We start from the raw sequence: 22693 nt of genomic DNA, 5'->3' as shown, positions 1-22693 counted from the left end.
AAAGAACGGAAACCACAAAACTTTTCAAAGGTGCGACGTGTATGTCTTTCTTCTGTTCTATCCTGAACCCACTGCAGGCAGATTCATTCCCTGTGCCCACCCACCCCCCTTCCCCCAGCTGAAACTGCTCTATCAAGGCTGTCAGTGGCCTCCATGTTGCTGTGTCTGGTGAGCAGGTCTCGGTCTTCATCTTACTTGCTCATTCAGCAGCAGTGACATACTTGATGACTTTTGTCACTTGCTTTGAGAAGACCGCAGCTCTTTAGGTTTTCCTCCCACCTCTCAGGCCTACCCGTTCTCAGTCTGTGCTTCCTCTTCTCTCTGCCTTGTGAGCACCTCGTGCTCAAGTCGTAGATGCCATATTCATATGTCCAGCTACTCTTTGGTTGTCTGATTGTCATCCCAAATTATAGCACACCCACAGCAGAGCTCCTGATCTCTCTCAAACATACTTCACTCACATTTCCCTTTTCTATTATGGTGGCTCCATTTTCTGCTTGCTTAGGCCAAAAACCTTGAAATCATCTTTGATTCTTTTCTTTCTTACTTCATAACCGGTGTTTCAGGAAATCGTTTTGGTTCTGCCATCAAGATTTACCTGGGATCTGATCACATCTTATTCCCTCCACTGCTGTCATCCCTTCACCTCTCATCTGGATTATTCCAGCAGCTTCCTAACCGATCTCCTTCCTTCCAGCCTGACACCTCCCAGGGTGTGTTCTTACAAAGAAGTGGAGTAATGCTTTAAAGTGTAAGATCAGTCAGTCCTCTGCACACAACCCTGCTCTGCTTTCCCATCTCACTCGGGGTGAGGGGGGGAGCCCCTGAGTGACCGTGCAAGGCCCTGTGTGATCTGGCCCTTTGGTATCTTTTTAAAAAAAAAAAAAAAAAGATGTCTAACTATTACTCTCGCTCGCTCCACTCCAGTCACGTTGGTCACTATGCTGTTCCTCAAACAGGCCTTTACACTGGCAGTTTCCTCTGTCTGGAACACAGTTAGGTTGAATGCTCAATTGCTTGTTTTTCTTAAATAACGGAGGCCTTTGAGACTGCACTTTGCTTTGAATATGGCTTTGGTCCCATTCCCTGTTTTAACATACTGTGTTGTCATTGTCGTCATTTTCTAAACAATCTTTAATTCTAGAGTCTCTTTTATTTTTAATCAGACAAGTAATTGTGGATTTAGTCTTATTTTTTAAACTTTGGGGGGACTAAAAATCCCCCTTGGTCACCACCCTACTCTTGTCCCTTCCCCAGAAGTCACTGTTGTCATTGGACAGTATAATCTTATCCACATCAGTAGAGTGTATCCTTCTGTACCTTTGCTGTGTGTGTACCAATGTGTGGGTATGTATGTACGTGTAGAAATAAGAGCTTGACTTGCATGGTTTTTTTAAAAATCATAAATGGGATCCCAGAACTTTGTTTCACTTAAAATATTTTAAAGATCTTTTAAGACCAGTAAATATAAATCTCTTTTATCCTTTTAATTGTTTTAAGACCTCTCTTAGTTTATTTAAATGTTCCCCTGTTAATCCAGGGATGTCTGGATTGTTTACCATTTTTCTCCTAATCCAAGCAGGGCAGCAGTGATCATCCTTTGTACTACTCCCTTCTGCTCTATTATAGTATAAATGAAATTTTACATACTCCTTTGCCCTAAATTTATTTAAGAATGTTTTTCCCCTCAAGAAGTTGGGAGTTTTTTATGACTATTTTTGTTTTGTTTAAACGTCTGTTAATCGTGTCTCGTTTATTGAATTGTGCCATGAGCTCACAGTATGCGTAGTTCTTCCCTCATGAGTGGATGTATGACCAGTTGTTTCTTAGATGATAAATAAAAGCTAATCTCCTTCTATAGGAGTCAGAGTTCTGTGAAATCAGCCTAATTAATCACATCTGGTCAAAAATACACTGTTAGTCCTCATAAGAAATGAATCATACCACAGTCCTGGAAGTGGATGAACTTTTAGATAGACCTGGTTGCGAACACCGGAAACTGGTTTTCTCTGCTGAACTGGCACCACCTAGCCCTTAAGAAGCGCTTACTTAATCACTGCACCGTGTGTATCTTTATCTATTTGAGAATTACTAAGTATAATCAGACTCAGATAGGCCCAGGGTGTTTCTCGCAATACTGTAACTCAGATATAGAACAACTAATGAACATAGTTTTTTTTTCTTACAGTGTTTAAAGGTAATGCTGGAGAAATCTGGCCTATCAGGTAAGTTACAGAACATGATGATACGTAAGTTTATCCACATCCTTTACTTATAATAAATTTTCTATAAGCCTAATGAAAAGTTTTCAAACTTTTTTTTTCTCCGGGGTTGTCAGTTATGCTTTACATTTCTATACGTACATAATTCTCCTGGTTCTTGTTTGCAGGCTAAAAGAAAACTAGTTGTAGGTTAGCCTGCTTCTAAGGAAAGAGAGCCTAGATAGGAAACAACAAAGGTACAAAAGAGATACAGTTAAGATTTAGACCCTCTGGAATTTCCTAGATCTTTTGCTGAATTTCTTTTTTTAACCTCACGGATTCAGAATTTCAGTGCATTGTGTTTCATGCCAGTATTTCTGTGTATAGATTAGGGAATGTAATATGAATGAAAACATAAACCCAGGGTATCCTGAAGTGGCTACCCAGGTGGAACCAGGGGAGCGAGCTTGAGGAGACATCACACTGCTTTCATTGGAGTGAGTGCCTGCCATTCTCTCCACCAGAGTGGAAGCGTGGGGCTCCGTTATCTGGCAGGGACATTCACTTGCTCAACTTCTAGGAGTTTCTGTGCGGTGCCTCAGGTCATCTCGACAGTAGTCCTCCCATGCAGGGATCATCCCCCGTTCCCACTTTACAGATGCTGAAAATGGTTAAACGACTTACCCAGTGTTACAGAGCAAGTAGCTAAGTGGCTCTGATTTCAGAACTCTGATTTCTTTCTACCATGCTGTGCTAAGAAGTAATGGTGTTAACTCTTAACTTACTGGGGCTTTTTTTAAACAAACTTAGATTAAGTTAAATATCGATATAAATCTTACTGCATTTAAAACTAGAACCGATGACAAAAGAGGGTCTACAAAGAACAGTATTGGGATTCAAAACCTGTGGCCTGTGCGGGATAAATGTGAGGTCTATGTTTCTTCCTTCATCTGTAGCTTCTTTCGGTGGGTGGGGGAGTTGACTGTTATAAAACATTGCTCGTTTTTTAACCATCAGGATTTCCAACTTTTGCTCAGTTCCCTCTCCCCGAAAAAGATTCTCTCCCCATGTCGTGTGTAGCAAGCATGCTGAAAAACTGATTAACCTTCATAAGTGTTCATTTGTACCAACTACATTGAAGCACTGTGCCACAAGGACACGCTTTCGTTAGATCGCTGCTGATTGGATAGGACAGGTTTGCTGTACATTTTGTCAGTTGCTGAGCAATGCTAGCGTGTATTTTCGTCTAAGACAGTGAAATAGAACTCAACTTCGTGATTTTAGGAGGGATTCTGTGCTTATGTACGTACGTCTGTCTATGCTTAACGTGTGATGTGGATGCGTGTGTACTTGTAAATAATAAAGGTGTAGGTAGATGTTGCGTACTAGTACCAAGTCTTATTTTTATTTGCAAGTATACAGTTCATGGTGGAATAGAGAGAAAATTAACCAAGTTCGGGCAACGACTTAATTTTTTTCAGGCCCTGGAAGAGATAATTTACTTTAAAAATTAATACTTATTAGATCATATCCCATTTGATACTCATTTATCCAGAAGGGTCATTCCTGACAAACTCTTAAAGCATATTGTTCTGAATTCTTTTTCATCTGATTTTGATTCCTTCATAGGAGACGCATGGCATTTACGAAAAATGGATTGGTGCTATGAAGCTGGGGAGGCCTTATGTGAAGAAGTAAGATTATTTCTGTACATTTCGTTTGTAAAGTGATTGTGTTTATTTTGTATTTTCATAAGGATACCACCCTACTCATGTGAATAAATTCTAGAGAAAGCTTTACTTTTTTTTTAGGATATACAAATCCAGGTGTGGGTCTACTTTTTCCTTATTGAAGTTTTTTCATAGAGTCAGAGGGAAAGTTTCAGCTAAGTGGGAACATATCTAACATCTGTATTGAGTCCTCTTTTGATAAGAGAATATGTCTCTAGTAGTAGTTCTTCATTAACAGGCAGAGAACTACAGAGAACAAAAGACATTTGAACCAGTGAAAGAATTTGAAGATACACTCTGAAGTTTGAAACCTGAATATTTTAATCTGAGAGTTTCTCTGTGAGTTAATGATGGCAGAATTCATCTTACCAACCAATCACTTAGCCTCTGATTCAAACTGCATCTCTAAATCCAGCCCAGACTCTTAGGGTAGACTTAGGAGCAGTGTTATCACAGGATGGTTGGAATCTGGTTAATCTTCTTTTTTCTTCTTCTTTTAAAAAATTTTTATTGAAGTGTAGTTGATTTACGATGTTGTGTTAGTTTCAGGTGTACAGCACAGAGATTCAGTTAAGTATATATATTCTATTTTAGATTCTTTTCCATTATAGATTATTATAAGATTTTGAGTATAGTTTCCTGTGCTGTACAGTAGGTCCTTATTGGTTATCTCTATTTTATATATAGTAGTGTGTATATGTTAATCCCAAACTCCTAATTTATCCCTCCCCCGCTTTCCCCTTTGGTAACCATAAGTTTGTTTTCTATGTCTGTGAGTCTATTTCTGTTTTGTAAATAAGTTCATTTGTATCATTTTTTTAGATTCCACGTGTAAGTGATATCATATGATATTTGTCTTTCTTTGACTTACTTCACTTAGTGTGACAATCTCTAGGTCCATCTGTGTTACTGCAAATGGCATTATTTCTTTTTTTTAATGGCTGAGTAATATTCCACTGTATATATGTACCACATCTTCTTTATCTATTCATCTGTCAGTGGGCATTTAGGTTGTTTCCATGTCTTGGCTGTTGTAAATCATGCCACTGTGAACATTGCGGTGCATGTATGTTTTCAAATTAGCGTTTTCTCCGGATATATGCCCAGGAGTGGGACCACTGGATCATATGGTAGCTCTATTTTTAGTTTTTTAAGGAACCTCCATAGTGTTCTCCATAGTGGCTGTACCAATCTACATTCCCACCAACAGCGCAAGAGGGTTCCCTTTTCTCCACACCCTCTCCAGCATTTATTATTTTTTATTTTTTAAAATAAATTTATTTATTTATTTTTGGCTGCATTGGGTCTTCATTGATGCGCAGGCTTTCTCTAGTTGTGGTGAGCGGGGGCTGCTCTTCATTGCGGTGTGCAGGCTTCTCATTGCAGTGGCTTCTCTTGTTGTGGAGCACAGGCTTGAGGCGCGTGGGCTTCAGTAGTTGTCGCACGCGGGCTAAGTAGTTGTGGCTCGCGGGCTCTAGAGCGCAGGCTCAGTAGTTGTGGCGCACGGGCTTAGTTGCTCCGCGGCATGTGGGATCTTCCCGGACCAGGGATTGAACCTGTGTCCCCTGCATTGGCAGGCAGATTCTTAACCACTGTGCCACCTGGGAAGTCCCTCTAGTATTTATTACTTATAGACTTTTTTTTTTTTCTTATTTTTATTTATTTATTTATTTTTGGCTGTGTTGAGTCTTCGTTTCTGTGCGAGGGCTTTCTCTAGTTGCGGCGAGCAGGGGCCACTCTTCATCGCTGTGCGCGGGCCTCTCACTATCGCGGCCTCTCTTGTTGCGGAGCACAGGCTCCAGACGCGCAGGCTCAGTAGCTGTGGCTCACGGGCTTAGTCGCTCCGCGGCATGTGGGATCTTCCCAGACCAGGGCTCGAACCCGTGTCCCCTGCATTGGCAGGCAGATTCTCTGCCACTGCGCCACCAGGGAAGCCCCACTTATAGACTTTTTGGTGATGGCCATTCTGACTTGTGTGAGGTGATACCTCACTGCAGTTTTGATTTGCATTTCTCTGATAATTAGTGATGTGAGCATCTTTTCATGTTGGTTAATCATCTTATTGTTGCTCCAAGCAGCATCAGACCTTACAGTCCAAATCCATGGCCTTAGAAGTAGACCCAGAATAAAGCTCTGTGAGAAAGCTTAGACAATTGTGCTCACTCCCCTTTCCCCCCATCTTTATCCGCCTGCTTTCTGTTCAGTGAGACACTGGCATTGAACATCAGCAGAGGTTGATCTAAAGCAGGGCCTTCCGGAGAACAGTCCTTGCTGTGTAACAGTCGGGGATAATACAGAGAGGCTCCTCTTGAGTCCTGGCCAGGAATTTGACTGCCTAGAGTAAGAAGTGAACCTCAAAGAATCTTCAGGACATACAGTTTGGATGTCAAAAGAGTATATCTAGTCAAATGGTTTCCTTATTTTCTCCTCTTATTAATTCCCAAATCAGTATCAAACAATTCATCTAAAAGCAAACTCATTACCCTCAGAACTGGCTCCGCTTCCCAGATTTGCTGCTTGACTTTCCCATCCTGATCTTTTGCAGCCTGAAGTGTGGCTTACGCTACTTACCTTACATCCGTCATATTTGGTCTCAGCCTTCAATCAGTTTTTCCACTCCTTCTTGACCATTCCCACTGCCGGCCTCCTGGTTCAAGCCCTGTTTTTTTGGTTTTTTGTGTTTTTTTGCCTCTTACCTAAGCTACTATAACTGGCTTCCCTGAGCCCATGTGTTCCCCACTTCAGTATGTCACAGGTGTGGCAGCTTAGATTGATCTTTAAAAACTCCCTTCGCAGAAATCTTGAGTGGCCTTTTTAAAGCAACTGAAAACTCCTTTTTTTCTGTTCCACATCCCTTTGACCTGTGACCACCTTTCCAACCCAGTTTTCTTTCCCGTTACTCTCCAGCGGATACCTCCCATTCTAATTAATCTAGTCTCTTAGCTCTTCCCCAGAACAAGTCATGCTGACTCTTGACTTAACCTTGACTTCGCCGTGTTCTTCTTTCCTCGAGAAATTCCTTCTTGTTTCCTCTGGCTTTCCCAAATCCAGCCCATCTTTTAGGCTTAACTAAAATTTTATCTTCTATAAATTAATCTGTCATTTCTTATCTCGTCCATCTCCCTTCTTTAATCTTTTACAGTTCATAATTATACAGTTTTAATACATAATGATATACTTTTTTATGGTTTTAGCTTATTTCCATCTCTTCAATATCTGCTTTGTTATTCATTTACTTATTTCTTGAAAGGGTAATAGAGGCATAGAGTTTTTAAAAAAAGATACAATGGTCTCTTTGTTCCTTTCAGAAGTCATAAGTGACAAAAAAGACTTTCACTTTCTGTTTTCCCAGGATGCAGCACTGAAAGAGCTTATGCTCTGTTCCGGAGACACTTTGCTTTTAATTGAAGGAAAACTTCCTCCTCTGGTAAGATTTTGCTCCTGAACAGACATTTTGTAAATAACAGTTACTATTTTATGATTGCAAGGATGATATGTTCTCATTGTGTGAAAATGGGGAAATACAATCATAAAGAGAATAGAGTACTTGCCCAAAATCCTACCAATCAGACAGCTACCATATTTTACATCTTTACATATTTTCTTCCTATAAAATCAAATTGTATGTACAGTTTTATTTCCTACTTTTTATATTTTATTTTTTAACCTGACCATAAAATCCAGAAACAATCATTATATCCAATATATGACTTACCACAGTTTTATTCACCTATATCCCTGTTATTCAGATTTCAGCTTATTTTAAATTTTTTGTTCTTATAAATAGTAATAAATATAAATCCTTCTTAAGACAATTCTAAAGATGGAATTAACAAGCCAAATTGTTTTCCCAAAGAGTCGTACCAAGTTTACAGTCCTAATGTGGGTCTGTGAGAGGGCTCACACTACTGCTTTTCCATAGACACTGTGTATTTCCACTTGGAAAAGCCATTACTTATTAGTTTGTTTTTGTTTTTGTTTTTGTTTTTAATGTGGACACATGTAAAGATGAAAATGACCCAGAATTCCAGCATTCAGATAATCATTTGCTTATGATTAGAAAACTCTGACAGTGTAGAAGGCTATAAAATGATAAACAGAAGTTTCTCCCATATCTTTCTCTCCAGAAAGAGCCACAATAAACTTATTTTTCCTTGTGTATCCTTCCAAGAAAAAAATTATGCCTGTTTGTATGCTGAATGTAAATATGTGCGTATCCTTTTCAAAGTTTACATAAAGGGGGTCATATTCTATGCACTGTTTTATACCTTTTGTTTTTTGTTTGTTTTTATTCATTTAATATATCTTGAGGATCTCACATCAGCACATACAGACCCACCTTATTTTTTATCATGACTTCATAGAATTCTGTTGTATTTTATACCATGCTCTTTAAAGTTAATTTTTGAATTGATAATATTCATGATACAAAATTCAAAGTGTATAAAAAGCTGGGCCAGGAAAAGTATCCCCCATCCCCCCTGTCCTCCAGCCACTTGGGGTCCTCCCTCCACAGGCAGCCAGCTTCCTCTGTATCCTTCCAGAGGCACGTGCTTTTTAATGCACACACACACGTATGTATGTGTATATACATAACATATATGTACACATTCATATGTATATACATATTTTTATTTACACAAACGATTATAAGCTTGACACCCTATTCTGCACCTAGCTTTTTTCATTACCCCCATATGTACGCCATATCAGTACCCACAATGTTATCTCATTCTGTTTGATGTACATGGAGGTACCATGGTTTATTTTTTAACCAGTCTCTTTTCAAAGAATATTTAGGTTGTATCCAGTCTTTTGTTGATACAAATAACACTGCCAAAAATATCGTTTATTTGCCATTTTGCCCATATGTATCTACAGGATATTCCTAGAATTGAAATTGCTTTGTCAAAAGTTATGGCCTACCGTAATATAACCATACTTCTAAAGAGGGACCCTGAGAGTGTTCCATGGTTTTTGCTACCATAAACGACGTACAGTGACTATCTCTGCGTGCACGCGCTAGTGTATCAGACGGGAACTCCTGACCGTGGAATGGCTGGGTCAGAGGGCTGGGGCACTGTAAATTTTGGCAGCACCCACTTACCGTCCAGAAACTTTGCAGCAGCTTACACTCCTGGAACCAACTGACAGGAGTTCAGCTTTACTCACAGTTTCACCAACGTAGAATATTATTAGACTTTCTGGTTTTTGACAGGTGAAAAAAAATGGAGTTTTTTGCTCTGATTTACATTTATTTATTTACTGCATGGAAGTTGAGTATTTATTAATCTTCACCAATTTGATAAACAGAAAAATATTCTCATTTTAATATGCATTTCTTGAAATACGTATTTAAAATACATGTTTTTTTTTCACATTCTCATCTTCTGTTGTTGGAAATTGAGCACTGTAATAGCAACTGATCTTTCATTTAGTAAATCTATTCAAGTTCTTTACCCACTCAAAAAAGGGGTGGGGAAGAACCAGTTAAATTAGTAAAACTGAAATTACAGAATGTGTTTAAGGAGATGAGTTTATTTCATGTAGTTGGTATACAGGAATGCACCTTAGATCAATCGGTTGTTGGATCTCTATAAAGTTCCTTTAGAAACTTTTATAAATAAAAACTGCATGTAACTGGTGCATTGTGCTGTGGTGCTCTTACAATGCCTGAAAACATTTATATAGTTTGTTCTGTCAAATGTTTTGTTAGTTTGTTTATACTTTTCACTTACTGTAGCTACTAAGATATAGAACAGGGACTTCCCTGGTGGCACATTGGATAAGACTCCGCGCTCCCAGTGCAGGGGGCCCGGGTTTGATCCCTGGTCAGGGAACTAGATCCCACATGCATGCTGCAACTAAGAGTTTGCATGCCACAACTAAGGAGCCCTGGAGCCGCAACTAAGGAGCCAGCGAGCCACAACTAAGACCCAGTGCAACGAAATTTAAAAAAAGAAGATATAGAACATTGGTCCCAGTCATCCTAAAGACTGATTTTTATGATTTTAAACTTTGATTGTAAAAACAGTAAACAAGTATAATACATGACAGTTAATACATACATCTTAAGGAAAAATAAATTCAGGAACATTTTCTGTATCAAGATGTTTCTTTCTGGGAATTCCCTGGTGGTCCAGTGGTTAGGACTCCTTGCTTTCACTGCCGAGGGCACAGGTTCTATCCCTGGTCAGGGAACTAAGATCCCACAAGATGCTTGGCATGGCCAAAAAAAAAAAAGTTTCTTTCTGTGGAAGTAGAAGTTGACTTAATCTGTGTGCATCACAGCAGTTGGAAATCTCCATTCCTCAGGGTTTCCTGAAGGTGCCCATCTGGTGGTACCAGCCACGGGGTCCCTTGCATTGCTGGAAGAGTCATCAGGACCAGACAGACTGTACCTTTTCTCAGGGCGGCGTCTGGAGAGCTGATTCCATCCAAGGTGAGAGTGCAGCGGAACTACAGCAGCCAGTGTGTCATAAAGAAAAGTAAAACGATTGCTTCTGCTGAGAGGCAACTGAAATATGTATGTTTTAAATATAAGGTTGAAAATCAAAATCTATTCTATAATTCATAGTATAATAATAATACCATACTATTTTTATACAGTCGTTTGTAACCTCTATAAAATACCATCTTTTTTTTGGCTTTACCTTTCATTTGCCATCTGTTATTTTTATTATCGTTATTATTATAGCAATATATTACATTTTTTCAAGGAATTGTTATATAATATCACCTCTTAAGCGCCTCATGGCCATAGGAATAGCGGCCCCAGTTACTGTAACAGACTAAGACATTGAAGCTTCAGTCGCTTCCAGTGACTTCACTGCGGCCCCAAGGGGCGGAGAGGCTGGAGTCCGGACCCCATGCAGCTCCTGTTCTTTCTGCTGCCGCCACCCAGGAGCTCCTTCAAGGGCGTTCCAACTTGCTGACTTCTGAGAAGACTCACAGACAGGGGATAAACATATTATTTCACTCTGTCTAAGTTTCTTCTCCACAGGCAGAATTCAGCACACACGTCATGATGAGCAAAGGCAGGGAGTTTGAATTGCCATTGTAAAAAGTGGGTTTCCACTTCATTATAAGAAGATACAAGTTAATCTCCTTTGTAACTGTAGATAAAGAGAATATATTTTGAGTAGGACCAAGTTTTTATATTTTTTTCCTTTTATCGTGCTTAATTATTTAGCTTTTTTAATGCCTTGAAGTATTATATACTTATATTTCTTTTTATCTTTTAAAATTCAGTACTGAAACTAACATAAATGATCTCCTTACTTTTTGAAGTTAGGATTATACAAGAGCAATAAAATACTTCATGTTGAATTAGCTATGAAATTGGCATTAAGTTATTTTTTGTTTGAGTTATATTAGACATGTTAAACAATTCTAAAAATGATTTTGTGATAGAATAATAATTACAACTTAAAAAGCAGTGTGTTTCTCCGTGAAAGTAAAAAAAACAGTTCATTTTTTTGGTAGTCCTTCTGTATCACAACATATGGCAAATGTTTTTATTTCTGAGAATTTCCTAAAAGTGTCTTTCAGGTAGTACTTACAGCATCCTTAAGACACAAGAAGAACCGCTCCTGAAGAGAGCTTTTTAACTTAATTTACTTATAATTAATTTCCTATTATGCATTAGCAGTGTGCCCAGCAGTAAGCAAAGACATTTAACTAAAGCAAAAATGAGTCAAATTACTGATTTCAAATTTAGTTCTCAACTTTTATATCCAGAGTTTTATATGAGAGAGCATTTTGTTTTCCCCTTTTTAAAGCAAATGTAGAAAGGCCTTCCTATTGTCAAGAATTCTTTCAGTCAATAAACATTTATTGGACATTTATTGTGTGGCACCCACCATTCCTGGCACTGGAGAGACAAACAAGATAGATGACCTGTTCTCTCTTGAAAATCATGTTCTGTAGGGGAGATAGATTAGGTAAAAAAAAAAAAAAAAAAAAAAAAAAAAATATATATATATATATATATATATGTAAAAAACACATGTATACACACACATAAGAAAACAGACAAAAGAGTAACAAGTTGCGACAAGTGCTACGAGAGAGAAGCAGGTTAAATCAAAGATGAGAGCAGGGCGGAGTACCCAACCAGCAGAGTCCTCTTTGAGGAGGGAGAGGGTGTGGGAAAGCGCATTCCAGGTAGACAGCACAAGTGTCAAATCCCCCAAAGCCATGCTAGTGAGAAGAGCTGGTGCTGTGCCCACAGCATGCTCCCTGGCTGCCCACCTATTGGGCCCTGCTTCCTCCCCGTGAAGTCCTGAGGGGCTGACTCGAGGAATTCAGATTCTGGGTTGCTTGGATGGAATTGTACTAAACCCGTTTGCAGTATCAAAACGTGGCCTGTATTTCAGAAATAAGAACTAAGTACGTCCAAAGCTCCTGTCAAACATCTTGCTCTGTCCTTTGTAGATGCTCCCAGTGACGCGCATGCAGAAGTTTCCCTCCGCTACTTGGGAGACGTTGCAATCTCAGAAGACGCTGCCGTGGGGGAGCTGAAGTCTCAGGTCAGCCTTCCCCCTGCAGCGCGCCTTGGTGGTGGACTGGCTGCTTCCAGTGAGATGTTAATATATTCTTCTGTTTCCTTTCCCTCAATTACAGTCTGTTCTGATAGGGCATGTGCTACATGCCATGTTCAGTGGTGAGTACCCAACAGGCCACACACACATAGTGCTCAGACAGCTCGCTGGGTTTGTTTCTACCAGTTGCCTGTGGCTTTCATTTATCCCCTCTCTGACAGGCATGCTGTGCTTTCATTTGAAATCTCCTCAGTGACTTGCAGCTTATGTTCATTTTGATTTTTTAGGGAAACATTTGTTGGAACATTTGTAAAGCATTCACTTTACTCCTTTATTTACATTGTTTTTGTGTCATTGTGATTCATGTGTTAAATGTTGTTAGTAAAAGCTGTGTCGTCAATTGCCCAGGAGGTCAGAATATCAGCTTTATGTTAGGATGTTAAACTAGATACTGTATTGTTTTCCTGGACATTAATACTCACAGGCAGGGTGTTCTGTCCAAATGGAAAGGCTGGGCTGAACACAACACAAAATGCTTAAGAAGCATCTTATTCTCGTTGGATTAAAATGAACATCCCTTCTTGCTCTTAAAGGAAAAAGTGTAGGTGCATGTAAGGTGAATATCAGTCATTGATTGACTTCTTCTGTGTGTCTTCAATATCTGAAATACCTTCCTCAAAAAAAACCAAATGGTCTTATTCTAATAAGAACAAGTAGAAAGAGACTTTTTTTCTTATATTAGATTAAAAGATACAAAATTGCTGTTTCTAGATTTAAAACGGATGAATATTGGCCATTTTATATACTACAGCCTAAGTATATAAATAGTTATCCACCCCTGCAGAATTAGTACAGCGGTTTGGGCCTAGCATTTGGATCCAGAGATTCTGAAATATTTCAAAATCAGAAGTTATTTCCATGGCAGAGCAACCTTTGTTGAATTATATTAGCACAGATGGAAGTTGAAGACGAGTCCTTGCTTTTATTAGAGAGGCCTCCACTCGAGTCATAGTCATATAGAAATTAATTTTAAAGTTTCATTTTCTAAAACATAATCATTGAAAAGGAGCTTTTGGCTCAGATTTAGAAGCAGAAAAGTCACTTATCTTTCAGGCTGATTTCAGTAGAGAGGAATACAAAAATTACTCAGGGTTAATTTCATTTAAACGATATTCCTGTGGAGTTTTTGGTAGATATTATCATTACTTAAGATACTCTTTCCCTTAAATGTCACTGTGTAGCGCTTCATTTTTTTTTCCTAAAGCAGTCTATTTTTAAGAGTGCTTTTTCAGATGTCTGTTTCTTTTCTAGGCCATGACCTTGCCCTCCTTCTCGGAGTTTTCCATCCCATCGCCCGCCTTCCTTAGAGCCTGGACGGTGGAAAGTAAGCGCCCCGGCAGGCTCTTACGAGCCCATTATCAGCAGCTCAGGTAGGGTTCTCAGTGAACACTCCTCAACAGCCCGTTCTAGGTCATTCCACATTTGTCATGTGGATGATACTTTTTATCATAAATTAAACTCTGAGACAACTTCAGTTTCTCATATTAAGTATAAATGTAGTTTCATCTGTTTTTACTGTGGTCCAGAGACTGTGGACAAAATTTTGATTGTTTTTTCCCCCCAGCTTTATTGAGATATAATTGACATATAACACTGTATAAATTTAAGGTGTACAGCCTATTGATTTGACAGACATATATTGCAGAATGATTACCACCATAGCATTAGCGAACAACCTCCATCACATCATATAATCGCCATTTCCTTTTTGTGAGAACATTTAAGATCTACTTTCTTACTAGCAACTTGCAAGTATATATAATTCAGTGTCATAAGATGAATGCGCTCTGGGGATGTCATGTACAGCATGTTGATTATAGCTGATGACTGGGAGTGTGCACCCTGTGACCAGCATCTCCCCTTTCCAGCCAGTCCCGGTCCCTGGAAACCACCATTCTAGCCCCTGTTTCTATTAGTTCAGCTTTTTTAGATTCCACGTATAAGTGATACCATACAGCAGTTGTCTTATCTCACTTAGCATAATGCCCTCAGGGGCCATCCATGTTGTCTCAAACAACAGGATGCCCTTCTTTCTTAACGACTGAATGATATTCCTTTGTGTGTGTATGAGTGTGTGTACACGCACATACATACACCACATCTTCATCCCTTCATTGGTCAACAGACACCAGGTTTTTCCATATCTTGCCTACTGTGCATAATGCTGCAATGAACATGGGGGTGCAGATAATCTCTTTGAGATCCTGTTTTCATTTCCTTTCATGAGGTACCCAGAAGTGGGATTGCTGGATCATATGGTAGTTCTATTTTTAATTTTTTGAGGAACCTCTATACTGTTTTTCCATAGTGGCTAAACCAATTTACATTCCCACCAGCACTGAACAAGGGTTCTCTTTCCTCCACATCCTCAAAAACACTTGCTATCTCTTGTCTTTTTGATGATAAGCATTCTAACAGGTGTGAGATGATACCTCATTGTGGTTTTGATTTGCATTTCCCTGATGATTAATGATGTTGAGTACCTTTTCATGTACCTGTTGGCCATAAGTATGTCTTCTTTAAAAAAAAAAGTCTGTTCACGTCCTCTGCCATTTTTAAATCAGATTGTTTGCTTTTTGCTATTGAGTTGTATGAGTTCTCTATATACTTTAAATATTAACCCCTTAGATTTGTAGATACTTTCTGCTGCTTCATAGGTTGCCTTTTAATTTTGTTGATGGTTTCTTTTGCTGTGCAGGACCTTTTTATTTTGATGTAGTCCCACTTGTTTCTTTTTGCTTTTATTGCTTTTGCTTTTGGTGTCAAATCCAGAAAATCATTGCCAAGGCTGATGTCAAGGAGCTTACTCCTCTGTCTTCTTCTAGGAGTTTTACAATTTCAGGTCTTAACGTTCAAATCTTTTAATGTATTTTAAGTTGATTTTTGCATAAGGTGTAAGATAGGGGTCTAGTTTCGTTCTTTCGCATGAGACTGTCCAGTTCCCCCCGGCACCATTTATTGAAGAGACTCTTTTCTCCATTGTGTGTTCTTGGCTCCTGTGTCATAAATTAATTGACCATATATGCATGCATTTATTTCTGGGCTCTCTATTGTGTTCTTTTTTTTTTTTCTTTGGCCATGCTGTATGGCACGCGGGATGTTAGTTCCCTGACCAGGGATCGAACCCATGCCCCCTGCAGTGAAAGTGAGGAGTCTTAACCACTGGACCACCAGGGAAGTGCCTCTTTTGTGTTCCATTGATGTATGTATCTGTGTTTATGCTGGTACTATACTGTTTTGATTACTATACCTTTATAGTATAGTTTGAAATGAGGGAGCATGATGCCATCAGCTTTGTTCTTTCTTAAGAAAAGATTGCTTTGGCTATTCAAGGTCTTTTGTGTGGGTCTATACCAATTTTAGAACTGTTTTTTCTATTTCTAATTGAAAAATGCTTCTGAAATTTTGATAAGGATTGCACTGAATTTGTAGATTGTTTTGGGTAGTATGGACATTTTAACAATGTTCTCCCAATCCATGATGATGGAATATCTTTCCATTTATTTGAATCTTCAATTTCTTTCATCAGTGTCTTATAGTTTTCAGTATACAGATCTTTTACCTCCTTGGTTAAATTTAGTCCGAAGTATTTTATTCTTTTTGATGCTGTTGGAAATGGGATTGTTTTCTTAATTTCTCTTTCTGATAATTTACTATTGGTATATAAAATGCAGCTGATTTTTATATATTGATTTTGTATCCCACAACTTTACTGAATTCATTTATTAGTTTTAACAGATTTTTGGTGGAGTCTTTAGAGTTTTCTATAAATATCATCATGTAATCTGCAGATGGAGACAACTTCACTTCATCCTTTCCAATCTGGATGCCTTTTTTTTTTTTTCTTGTCTAATTGCTCTGGCTAGCACTTCCACAAATGTGTTGCATATGAGTGGCAAGAGTGGGCATCCTTGTCTTATTCCTGATCTCAGAGGAAACACTTTCAGCTTTTCACCATTGAGTATGATACTAGCCATGGGCTTTTCATATATGGCCTTAATGCACTGAGGTACATTCCCTCTATATCCAGTTTGTTGAGAATTTTTAATGTGAAAGAATGTCAAATGCTTTTTCTGCATCTGTTGAGATGTTATGATTTTCTTCCTTCATTCTGTTAACATGGTTGTATCACACCAATTGATTTGCGAATGTTCAACCATCTTTGCATCCCTTGCAGAAATCCCACTTGATCATGGTGTATGATCCTTTTAATGTACTGTTGAATTTGGTTTGCTAATATTTCTTTGAGGATTTTTGCATTTATGTTCATCAAGGATATTGGCCTTTAATTTTCTTTTCTTATAATGTCCTTGTCTGGTTTTGATATCAAGGTAATGCTGGCCTCATAAAATGAGTTTGGAAGTGTTCCACCTGTTCTGTTTCTTTTTTTTGGAAGAGTTTGGGAAGGATTGGTATTAATTCTTCTTTTGGTAGAATACATCAGTAAAGCCATCTGGTCCTCAGCTTTTTTTTGTTAGGAGGTTTTTGATTACTGATTCAATCTTTTTTTTTTCCTTAATAAATTTTATTTATTTATTTATTTATTTTTGGCTGCATTGGGTCTTTGTTGCTGCACGCAGGCTTTCTCTAGCTGCGGTGAGTGGGAGCTACTCTTCGTTGTGGTGTGCGGGCTTCTCATTGCGGTGGCTTCTCGTTGCAGAGCACAGGCTCTAGGTGCGCGGGCTTCAGCAGTTGCAGCACGTGGGCTCAGTAGTTGTGGCTTGCAGGCTCTAGAGCACAGGCTCAGTAGTTGTGGCTCACGGGCTTAGTTGCTCCGCAGCATGTGGGATCTTCCTGGACCAGGGCTTGAACCCGTGTCCCCTGCATTGGCAGGTGGATTCTTAACCACTGTGCCACCAGGGAAGCCCCCAATTCAATCTTCTTACTCATAATTGGTCTGTTCAGATTTTCTGTTTCTTTATGATTCAATCTTGGTAGGTTGTGTGTTTCTAGGAATTTATCCATTTCTTCTACGTTGTCCAGTTTTTTGGTGTATAATTGTTCATGGTAGTCTCTTAAATTTTGAGTGTTCTTAAATGGTATAATATTTCACTTAAGAATACCTGAGGGCTTCCCTGGTGGCGCAGTGGTTGCGAATCTGCCTGCCAATGCAGGGGACACGGGTTCGAGCCCTGGTCTGGGAAGATCCCACATGCCGCGGAGCAACTGGGCCCGTGAGCCACAACTACTGAGCCTGCGTGTCTGGAGCCTGTGCTCCGCAACAAGAGAGGCCTCGATAGTGAGAGGCCTGCGCACCGCGATGAAGAGTGGCCCCCGCCTGCCACAACTAGAGAAAGCCCTCGCACAGAAACGAAGACCCAACACAGCCATAAATAAATTAAAAAAAAAAAAAAAAATACCTGAAATTGGTAAAAAAAAAAATTTGAAAAAATTATGTGATATGTCATTCGATATTATTTTGTTTCATTTGTTATCAGGGAGTATAAATTGGGACAGAGAACTGAGATCTGCTTAGAGCCCCTTCAGAAAGAAGAAAACTTGGGGTAAGATGTCCTACTACACATACAAAATTATACACTTGTCTGATCCCAATGGATAGTTTCCTTACTATCGATTAAGGTGTTAAATTTTTTAAGTGTTCTTTTCACTGCTTCTAAGGAGTCTGGCAACTTAAAACAGATTGTGTTCTAGAAATGTGTTTGTATGTCTGGTGTCTAGATCTTAGAACTCATTTTTCCATAGAAACAGAATTTTTCAGTAAGTCCCAATGCATGTTGAACCCATAATGATCTTGAAGTATAAGCAAGATGCTCATCCCAAGCTCTTATCAGTGCCTGCAGACAGTCTGTTGTCAAACCGATTGATAGTAACACCTGACATGCTGCCCCTTGTCCTACTTTTTTCATCCTAATATCACCTGACATACGCTTATTGAATTATCAGTTACTATCTGTCTCCCACTACTAGAGTGTAAGTTTTGTGAGAGCGAGCACTTTGTTTTTTGGTCACTGCTGCATCCCCAACACCTAGGACAGTGCCTTTGTCATAGTCAATAATTATTTATGGAATAAAGAAGCACCCCAAAGTTGTCCACGTTCAAACCTACCTATTCTTTTTTTCATTATAGGACATTCTTTTATAAGACATTTTTATCAGTAACACCAAATATTAAGATTCCTTTTACCTGATGTGACACGATGATTCTTGTTGCCCTCCTGTTGTATAACAACTCTACTCTTTCAACCGTGTGACCTTCATTTAATCCCACTGTTTTATAAAAATGCATTCTTAACGCAAATTGTATTACTAGGAGTAGTTTCCTGGAGGGGGATTTCTGGATCAAATGGTATGGACATTTTAAACCTCTTATTTGTTAAATTCCTTTCCAGGTGAGTTAATACCATTATGTTTCCACAAGCTGTGTTTCTAAGTATTTATTTCACCTCACCATGGAACCATCGTTGAATGTTGTCATTGTTTAAATGTTTGCTAAATTGATAAATGAAAAATGGTTATCTTGTCTCATTTGCTTCAATGCTTTGATTGCTAGTAAGATTAGGGCATTTGTTCAAAGGCTTGTAAACCATTTGTATTTTGTGAGTGAGTGAATTGTTTCATATATTTCGCCTGTTTTTTATGGGGTCTTAGAAAAAAGTCTAATTTGTGTGAGCTCTTTCTATAATATAGAATATATTATATTACATAATATAAATTGACCCTCTGTCATGTTTGTCATGAGAAGTGTCCTTTTGAAGACCGTGCTGTGCACTTACTTAGACCCCCTTCCCCATCCGCGCTTCTGTCCTCGACTGACCTCCAGAGCACTCTTGCCCTCCCTCAGTGAGGACCCTGGCTCCTCGTGGTCTTCACCCAGACTCTGTCACCTCCTTGGCAACTCCTGCATCTCCACTGACCACACTTTGTATGCTCTGGGACCTCAGCTCTGCTCACTGACCTCAACAACACCTACACCCTCTCAAAACTTCCTTCTTGACCACAGTCCCCCGCTTTCAGTCCAATCTCCTAATTCACTGGGCCCTCGCTCTCCCTGCGTTGCCTGTTTCCTCCAATTGTGTTACCCTTTCTTTAGATAAAAACACCAGTATAATAGAAATACAGCATTAAAATCGTTCATTGTCTCACCATCCTTAAAGTTTTCATTTCTCCTCTCCACCTTCCAATTCTTATCTGTAGTTTTTATTTCACGTCCTATCTAAAACAATCTCCATACGTCTAAATTTCTTTCCGACCTTTCTGAATGTTTCTCCTCTTTCTCTTCCTTCAAGGACCTCTTATCTGTGCTCATCTCCTGCAAAGGTTTCCTTTGCTCTTACAACTACTCCCATCATCTTCTCTTCCTAACTATAAGCCCTCAGTTTCTTCTCCCTGGCTAAGTTTTCTGCCAGCTTCACAGATTCTGGTTCTGAAATCAGCATTTCCTAGGAAGTCGCCGTAGCGGGAAACCCGTCTTCCCTTTCATCACCGGGATAGCCCTGCCAGCCCTTTCAGCTCTGTCTCCAGTCCTCTTCCCTCCGCGCCCCACTGAGGAACTTCTTCTTCCGCCTTCAGCCTTGCCTGCTGCCTCCCCAGGGACTCTGCTGTGGACTCAGAATGGGAGCTCACCTCCATTCTGGGTCAGGATTGAAGGAAATCAAAGTAAAGGTTTCCCACTAGCATTCAGGGTTTAGGGGGAAATCTCTCCTTATAAAAAAAAAACAAGAGTCAGAGGAGAACCTTTGCTGTTCACACCTGCCGTAGTTATTGCATGTTTCCCATTTCATTGCAAATCTGACATTTGACTGTTTTCTGATGCAGCCCCCAGCATGTGCTGCTGAGGACACAGATGCGCCTCCCTGGCAAGAGGGCATATGCCTTGCCCGTGGACTTGGTGTGGGACACTGCCCGAGGCTGGACGGCTGGCTCCCTGAGGCACCAAGTGGCCGATTTCTATTCTCTTCCTGTGGAGAAAATTGAAATTGCCAAATACCTTCCTGAAAAGTTTGAGTGGCTTCCAGTACCTAGCTGGGTAAAGTTGTGGGGCTTCCTCAGGGAAATCGGGCCTCACTGGCATAGTGAATAATTAACTGCAGTTTTCCACAGACAGGGAATTTAGTCAGAATTTGAGATTGAGTTTTCTTTATTCAAGATACTTAATTTTTCTGTAGAACCAGCAAATTACCAAGAGGAAAAAGAAGAAAAAGCAAGATAATTTGCAGGGGGCACCTTATCACTTGAAAGATGGAGATACTATTGGCATTAAGGTAAGTTTTTAACAGTAAACTTACCACTTTGACAAAACACCAGAATCAATTTTATAGAGACGTTTTATCAAATCTTCAAGGCATAGATAATCCCATTTTATATAAATTGTTTCAGAAAGTGGGGGGAAAAAAGAGGGAAAGCAGACAACTCATTTTTTAAAAAATAAATAAATAAAATTTATTTATTTATTTATTGGCTGCGTTGGGTCTTCGTTGCTGCGTGCGGGCTTTCTCTAGTTGTGGCGAGTGGGGGCTACTCTTTGTTGCAGTGTGTGGGCTTCTCATTGCGGTGGCTTCTCTTGTTGCGGAGCACGGGCTCTAGGCGCGCGGGCTCCAGTAGTTGTGGCACGCGGGCTCAGTAGTTGTGGCTCCCGGGCTCTGGAGCGCAGGCTCAGTAGTTGTGGCACATGGGCTTAGTTGCTCCGTGGCATGTGGGATCTTCCCGGACCAGGGATCGGACCCGTGTCCCCAGCATTGGCAGGCGGATTCTTAACCACTGCGCCACCAGGGAAGCCCCCAGAGAACTCATTTTATGAGGCCAGTAGAACCTCAATACCAAAACCTTAATTTTGGGTCTGACTTGAATGAAGATGTTCTGAAGTTTTATCACTAAGTGTGTTGCTGTAGGTTTTATGTAGGTACCTGTATTAGGTTAAGACATTTCCTTCCATTCCTAGTTTACTCTAAGTTCTTTTTTAAATCATGAATGAGCACTGGATTTTTAATATTAAATTTTTTTTAATATTAAATTTTATTCTGTGCTTTTTCTGCATCTGTTTAATTAGCCATATCGTTTTTCTTCTTCAATCTGGTAATGTAGTGTTATTACGTAAACATGTTCTCAACACCGAGCCATCCTTGCATTCCTTGGACAAACCTACTTTGTTGTCATATAATAATATTTTTTGTATTAAGGGTGAATGATTTAAATCCTTAATTTAAGAATTAATAATTTATTAATATTAAATTATTGATTTATTAATAATTTGATTCTTGACTTAAATAATTTTTTATATTAAGGAATAAGTATTCCCTTAATCACCACTTCTGTTCTAAACATTGTACTAAAGAATGGGACCAATGTAATATGAACTTCCACCCAACGAAGAAAAGCAAATAAACAAAAATTGAAAGACAGGTAAAAGAAATTCTGAAAGGAAAATAATACAGAACTGTTCTTAGTTTTTCTACAGTCAAAGCATCATCTCTGTTTAAGAGAGTTCAAAAGGTTGTAAGATCAACGTACGTAAAATTACAGGGTACCTGGGGATACACCCAACAGAAAGACTTATAAACCCTTTTTGGAGAGTATTACAAAAATAGTGAGAGGCATTAATGCTTCAGTTAGATACAGAATCATATCATGTTCTTGGAAGGGAAGCCTCACGACAGTAAAAATATCAGTTTTCCCCACATCTACCCCAGTGACAAACCATGTAGATTAGATTAAAGTGAATAAATTCATGTGGAAGAGCAAAGGGCCAGAGAGCTAAGATATTTTTAAAGAACAAGATCGGGGTATTGCCGTACCAAGAATTCAGACTGATTACACATCTGTGGTGACCATTTAGCTTAGGGGCAGGGGAAGAATTGAAATAGAGCCTCAAAACAGAATCACCCATATAGGGAAACTTGACAGGTATTTGAGGGCAACATTACAAATGGATTATTCAGTAGTTACGGTCATAATTTTTATTTCATTTTCATAAAGAGGGTCGCCAAATTTGTGTAAGCTTCGGGCCCAATAAAATCTGTATCCACCTCTGCTCATACCTATATAACAATCAGCATGAAGACTTAAATGTGAAAAGCATTTCAACCATTAGAAGAAAAGAAGATAAAAGAAAATTTTTTATGACTTAGTTCAAGAAGGATTTCTTAAAGGAAAGGATCAATAAATTTGACTACATTTGACCCTTGAACAACATGGGTTTGAA

At 39.2% G+C, this 22693-nt stretch overlaps 1 protein-coding gene across 3 annotated transcripts in view; it reads left to right on the top strand.

Annotated features, from left to right (window-relative positions):
- The window catches only part of USP40 (ubiquitin specific peptidase 40), a 93564-nt gene that overhangs the window by 65505 nt on the left and 5366 nt on the right, over positions 1-22693 (top strand). For all 3 annotated transcript variants that reach the window (XR_005020562.1, XM_036857414.1, XM_036857413.1), the window contains exons 22-30: positions 2189-2225; positions 3831-3895; positions 7284-7358; positions 10247-10373; positions 12368-12462; positions 13786-13904; positions 17973-18038; positions 20311-20521; positions 20661-20756. Coding sequence is in view for 2 of the 3 variants with exons in the window: in XM_036857414.1 (XP_036713309.1) it covers positions 2189-2225; positions 3831-3895; positions 7284-7358; positions 10247-10373; positions 12368-12462; positions 13786-13904; positions 17973-18038; positions 20311-20521; positions 20661-20756 (891 nt within the window). In the remaining variant the exon portion in view is untranslated. The remainder of the gene's footprint in view (positions 1-2188; positions 2226-3830; positions 3896-7283; positions 7359-10246; positions 10374-12367; positions 12463-13785; positions 13905-17972; positions 18039-20310; positions 20522-20660; positions 20757-22693) is intronic.

This window comes from Balaenoptera musculus, chromosome 7 (genome assembly GCF_009873245.2).
Source record: "Balaenoptera musculus isolate JJ_BM4_2016_0621 chromosome 7, mBalMus1.pri.v3, whole genome shotgun sequence".
Classification (NCBI taxonomy): domain Eukaryota; kingdom Metazoa; phylum Chordata; class Mammalia; order Artiodactyla; family Balaenopteridae; genus Balaenoptera; species Balaenoptera musculus.
Note: the sequence above shows the minus strand (reverse complement) of the source record. Positions and strands in the feature narration are given on the sequence as shown.